The sequence below is a fragment of the Phaseolus vulgaris genome, chromosome 5 (genome assembly GCF_000499845.2).
Source record: "Phaseolus vulgaris cultivar G19833 chromosome 5, P. vulgaris v2.0, whole genome shotgun sequence".
NCBI classification, from domain to species: Eukaryota; Viridiplantae; Streptophyta; class Magnoliopsida; order Fabales; family Fabaceae; genus Phaseolus; species Phaseolus vulgaris.
The window spans coordinates 1,267,075-1,271,878 of record NC_023755.2 but is presented as its reverse complement, the minus strand read 5'-3'; the positions used below and the strand labels follow the sequence as shown (position 1 = coordinate 1,271,878).

Sequence of the window (4,804 nt, the reverse complement as noted above, 5' to 3'; positions counted from 1 at the left end):
ATAAGACTTCTAAGAGTTCTTCAGTCCAGTTGCCCTTTGCTGGGCCGAGACGTTTCTTCAGTTCGTTCAAAATGACTTTGTTTGCAGCTTCAGCCTGTCCGTTTGTTTGCGGATGTTCGACTGAACTAGCGATGTGTTTGATGTGGAGCTTCTCGTAAAATTCAGCTAATGTTCGGTCGGTGAATTGCCGACCGTTATCGGTGATGATGATTTGTGGAAGCCCGAAGCGGCAAACGATATTTTTCCATACGAAATTTTGAACATTGCGGGCGGTGATTGCAGTCAGGGGCTCGGCTTCGATCCACTTGGTGAAGTAATCAATGCCGACTAGTAAGAATTTACACTGGCCTTTACCGGGGGCGAAAGGACCAATGATGTCCATACCCCATTGGACGAACGGCCAAGGTGATAAAATAAAATGGAGTTCCTCAGGCTTTTGATGGGACAAAGTGCCAAACTCTTGGCATTTAAGACATTTTTGGACGAAATTGGTGCAGTCACCCAGGACGGTCGGCCAGTAGTATCCGGCCCGGAATACTTTGGCAGCCATTGTCCGTGCGCCGGAGTGGGTTCCGCAAATTCCTTCGTGCAACTCTTGGATGACATAGGAAGCTTGGTCTGGTGTCAAACATTTAAGGAGTGGTTGGGTATAACCTCGGCGATAAAGGTCGTCGCCGATTAAGACAAAACGGGCGGCCTGCAGCTTCATGGTTTTTTCGCCGAGAGGACTACATGTGTCGTCGAGTAAATATTGCTTGATTGGGGTAATCCAAGTAGATTCTGTGTCGGTCGTCAGGCATTCCTGTAGGTCGATGCTTGGGCGTGCAAGCGTAACATGGATGACCGACCGATGCATTCCTTTACACTTCGTGGTTGCTAATCGGGACAAGGCGTCCGCGCGGGTATTGTGATCGCGTCGAACGTGCTGCATAGAAATTTCGGAAAAGGTGCTCATCTCTTGTTTGACTAAGTGATATTATCGCTGTAAAAAGCTTTCTCGGACTTCATATTCGTCGTTAAGCTGACCGATGACAAGCCGAGAATCACTTTTGCAAATTAACTTAGTGATTTCTAATTCTTGAGCGAGACGTAGACCGGCTAATATGGCTTCATATTCGGCCTGATTGTTTGAAGCTTTGAAGTCGAATTTGAGGGCCTGCTCGATGACAATCTCGCCGGGGCCTTCCAAAACAACTCCAGCGCCGCACGACCTCTCGTTGGAGGAGCCGTCAACATATAAGATCCATGATGAATGTTCGGTGTCGGCTGAAGAAGTAGTGAGTTCAGCTGCGAAGTCGGCGAGAGCTTGCGACTTGATCGCTCCGCATGGTTGGTACTGAATATGGAATTCGGATAGTTCGATCGTCCAACCGATCATTCGTCCGGCTAAATCTGGCTTAGTGAGGATCTTTACAATAGGGTAATTTGTCCGAACAATAACCCGATGATTCTGAAAATACATACGCATTCATCGGGCGGTAATGATGAGGGCCATGGCTACCTTTTCGATCGTCTGGTATCGGATTTCGGCTCCATGAAGGGCGCGGCTGACGAAGTAAACCGGCCGTTCTTCAAAATTAATTTCTTGCACTAAGACTGAGCTGACAGCTTCGTGTGAAACGGCGAGGTAGACTATGATGGGTTCTCGTGCGTCCGGTTTCTGGATGACCGGCGGGGTTGATAAAAAAGTTTTCAAATCGAGGAAAATTTCCTCACATTCGGTCGACCACTCGAAGCGGGATGCTTTTTTCAGTAGTCGGACGATGGGCCTCGTTCGTTCGGTGAGTTTAGGAACAAATCTGGATAGTGCGGTGAGTCGGCCGATAAGTCTCTGAATTTCCTGAATGGAGTTGGGACTTCGCATTTCGGAGATAGCTCTGCACTTCTCGGGGTTAGCTTCTATGCCTCTATGAGTTAGCATAAAACCTAAGAACTTCCCCCCCTCGACGCCGAACGCACACTTGTCCGGATTGAGTCGCATCTGGTGTTGGCGGAGGGCCTGAAAAACTTCTTTTAGGTCGGCAATATGTTGTTTGCATGAGTCGGACTTAACGACGATGTCATCGACATAGACTTCAACATTCCTACCAATCATGTCGTGGAATACGTGGTCCATTAGTCTTTGATAAGTGGCTCCAGCATTTTTGAGTCCGAAGGGCATCACTTCATAGTAGAAATTGCCGGAATCAGTCATGAAGGCCGTCTTCTTCCGGTCGGCCGGGTGCATTTGGATTTGATTATAGCCATAGTAGGCATCAAGGAAGCTGAGGATGTGATGCCCGGCTGCACCGTCGACGAGACGATCAATGGTAGGCAGAGGATACGAGTCTTTTGGGCAAGCTTTATTGAGGTCTGTGTAGTCAACACACATACGCCATTTTCCGTTCGCTTTCTTCACCATAACCACGTTGGCTAGCCATGTGGTGTAATGGGCCTTCCGAATGAATCCAGCCTGTAACAATTTGTCGGCTTCCTCACGTGCGGCTTGACGTCGTTCCTCGCCTATATGTCTTTTCTTTTGAGCTATTGGCTTAGCTTCTCTATACAGTGATAATCGGTGAGTGATAACCTGTGGGTCTACGCCAGGCATATCAGCGGCCGTCCAGGCGAAAAGATCGGCATTTTTAACAAGTGTCGTCCCGATGGCTATTCGGTCGTCCGGTTTCAGCGAAGTACCGATGTGCGTAGTGTGGCGATCATCGCGAAGCGGGAATGGATGCAAGTCTTTTCCTGCTTCCATACGGGGATCGTCCATGCGAGGGTCGAGGTCAACAAGGGCTATCATTTGACGACGGGACATGTGTCGTCCGGAACGCCGTGTGGGGGAACGTCCTCGTTTTGTGGGCGCCAATTGTACCTGAGTGGAGAGATGGGGCCCAGGCACGGTCGGTTGACGTGGTGTAATTGCTGACGTGTTGATCTTCTTCTCCTCTGGTCGATTGTCCTTTCTTGCTGTCTCCTTTGGTCGGTCGTCCCTTCGTGCTATCCACTTCGGTCGGGCGGGGGAGGGTACCTGCGAAGGCACTCCGACGCTCAAGTAAGTATGAGATTCTAAGCGCAGTTTCGTAAGTGAATGAAAACGTACCTTTCTCTGGCTTGATCACAGTATTTATAGGGTTGCCTAATGGGCTTTCTGTCCCTTGGGCTCAGGGTGGTTATGGATATGTCTTGCCAGTCGTGCTCCGGAATACCCGGGGAACATATCTTCTTTAAACGCATATTCCTTATTCTTCGGAGGTGTATCTTAACCACCTTAGCTTGTTACATAAATGCCCTTACATTTATTGTGCATCCGGTCGGTCGGTCGGTGCCTACCGGTACAATATAAACATAAGGTGACATAGACATACACAATAATATGTATACAATAGAAATATTATCAGAAAATATCAAATTAATTTCCAAATAATAGTTTCAATCAGAATATAAAAAATAAGTATAGAAGACTAACTTTTTTAAAAAGATTTAAAAGGCATACAATTGTTTTTAAATTTAATTTTATGTTATGTAAAACATATATTTTTTATGAATTAAGCTGACGCTAATTACAAAAATAAAGACGACTTAATTCATTATAAATTGATGATAATTTTTAGTAAAAAAGTATTTGTATTAGTGTTAAATTAATGTTAGCTTAACTTACTCTAATAGAATTTATTTAATCTAAGACACTAATAGAATTGGTCTAATAAAAAATTAACTATTTTTAACATTTTTTTAAATAAAAACTTTCATATTAGGCATCACTATGACTATTCATACAAAATTCTAAGAAGAGACTAGATGGTAGTCTATTATACCAATGAAAATATTATCTATTTATAAATTATAAATTAGTCAATTTATCAGCACATACATTCCCTTCACGAAAGATATGAGTAACCCTAATCCTAATTTTTTAATAAGTAAAAATATTTATATTAGTATTAGTGTCGTCTTAGTTAATGCTAACTGAAATAAATATTAAAAAAAATAAGGTTAATGACAGTGTAGTTCACTAGTCTTATTTATTTAAGTTAGACCAACATAAATTTTATTTATTTTATTATTTATTTAATAGCGTCGATTAGACCGATACTAATATAAGATATTTTTAATATTTATTTAAGTTAATTCAATTTAGTTGACATTGATCTATATACTATGGATGTGTGCATCTTTATAACAACCAATATGAATCATAATTATTCTTAATCTAAAGATCTAGATTTAACAATCACAAATCTCTCTACTTATAATTTTTCTCTTTCACTTTTCTATATAATTTCTCACATTGGTCTCCTTAATTCACACTCTCATCTCCTTCATACACCTCTTATTATCTTCATCCACACTTATATCATTTATCCACATTCATTTAAAAAAATTAAATAAATCTAGTGTCAATTTGGTTAATGCTAATTTAAATGAATTTTAAAATAAAAACACATCCATTTTTAGTGGAAAATGAGGGTATTGTCTAGTGGGAAGGAAAATTCCTCATTTTTTCCTTGCATTCATGTATTGCAAACTTTTTTTTAGCATTGTATTTACTTTTCTTTTATTGGGGTAATATTTTGCTATTTTTTAAAGTATTCGAAGAGGTGGTTTGAAAAAAAATTCATTCTAATTCAATTCCAAGTTGTACTATTCTTTTCCCACACCCTTTGTTTAGGTAAAGGTATATTATTCTCTTGTTACTCTTAAACACACAAAGATTTATGCTCTTTTTTAGAAGTTAGGGGTTTTGTTAATTAGTGCTTCCTCAAGCAAGAGTAAATTCTTTCACCAGAAACTATAAAAAGGTTGCAAGATTAGTAAATTC

The 4,804-nt window shown here is 41.3% G+C and overlaps 1 protein-coding gene across 1 annotated transcript; it reads right to left on the bottom strand.

Moving 5' to 3' along the window:
• Positions 1-976: 976 nt before the first annotated feature.
• On the bottom strand, positions 977-1,468 carry LOC137836119 (uncharacterized). The gene has a single exon (XM_068644978.1). The coding sequence runs from the start codon at positions 1,466-1,468 to the stop codon at positions 977-979; it is 492 nt and encodes a 163-aa protein (XP_068501079.1).
• Positions 1,469-4,804: the final 3,336 nt, after the last annotated feature.

Excerpts from the sequence above, each read along its gene's own strand:
- LOC137836119 (XM_068644978.1), bottom strand. The coding sequence starts at position 1,468 with ATGCGTATGTATTTTCAGAATCATCGGGTTATTGTTCGGACAAATTAC.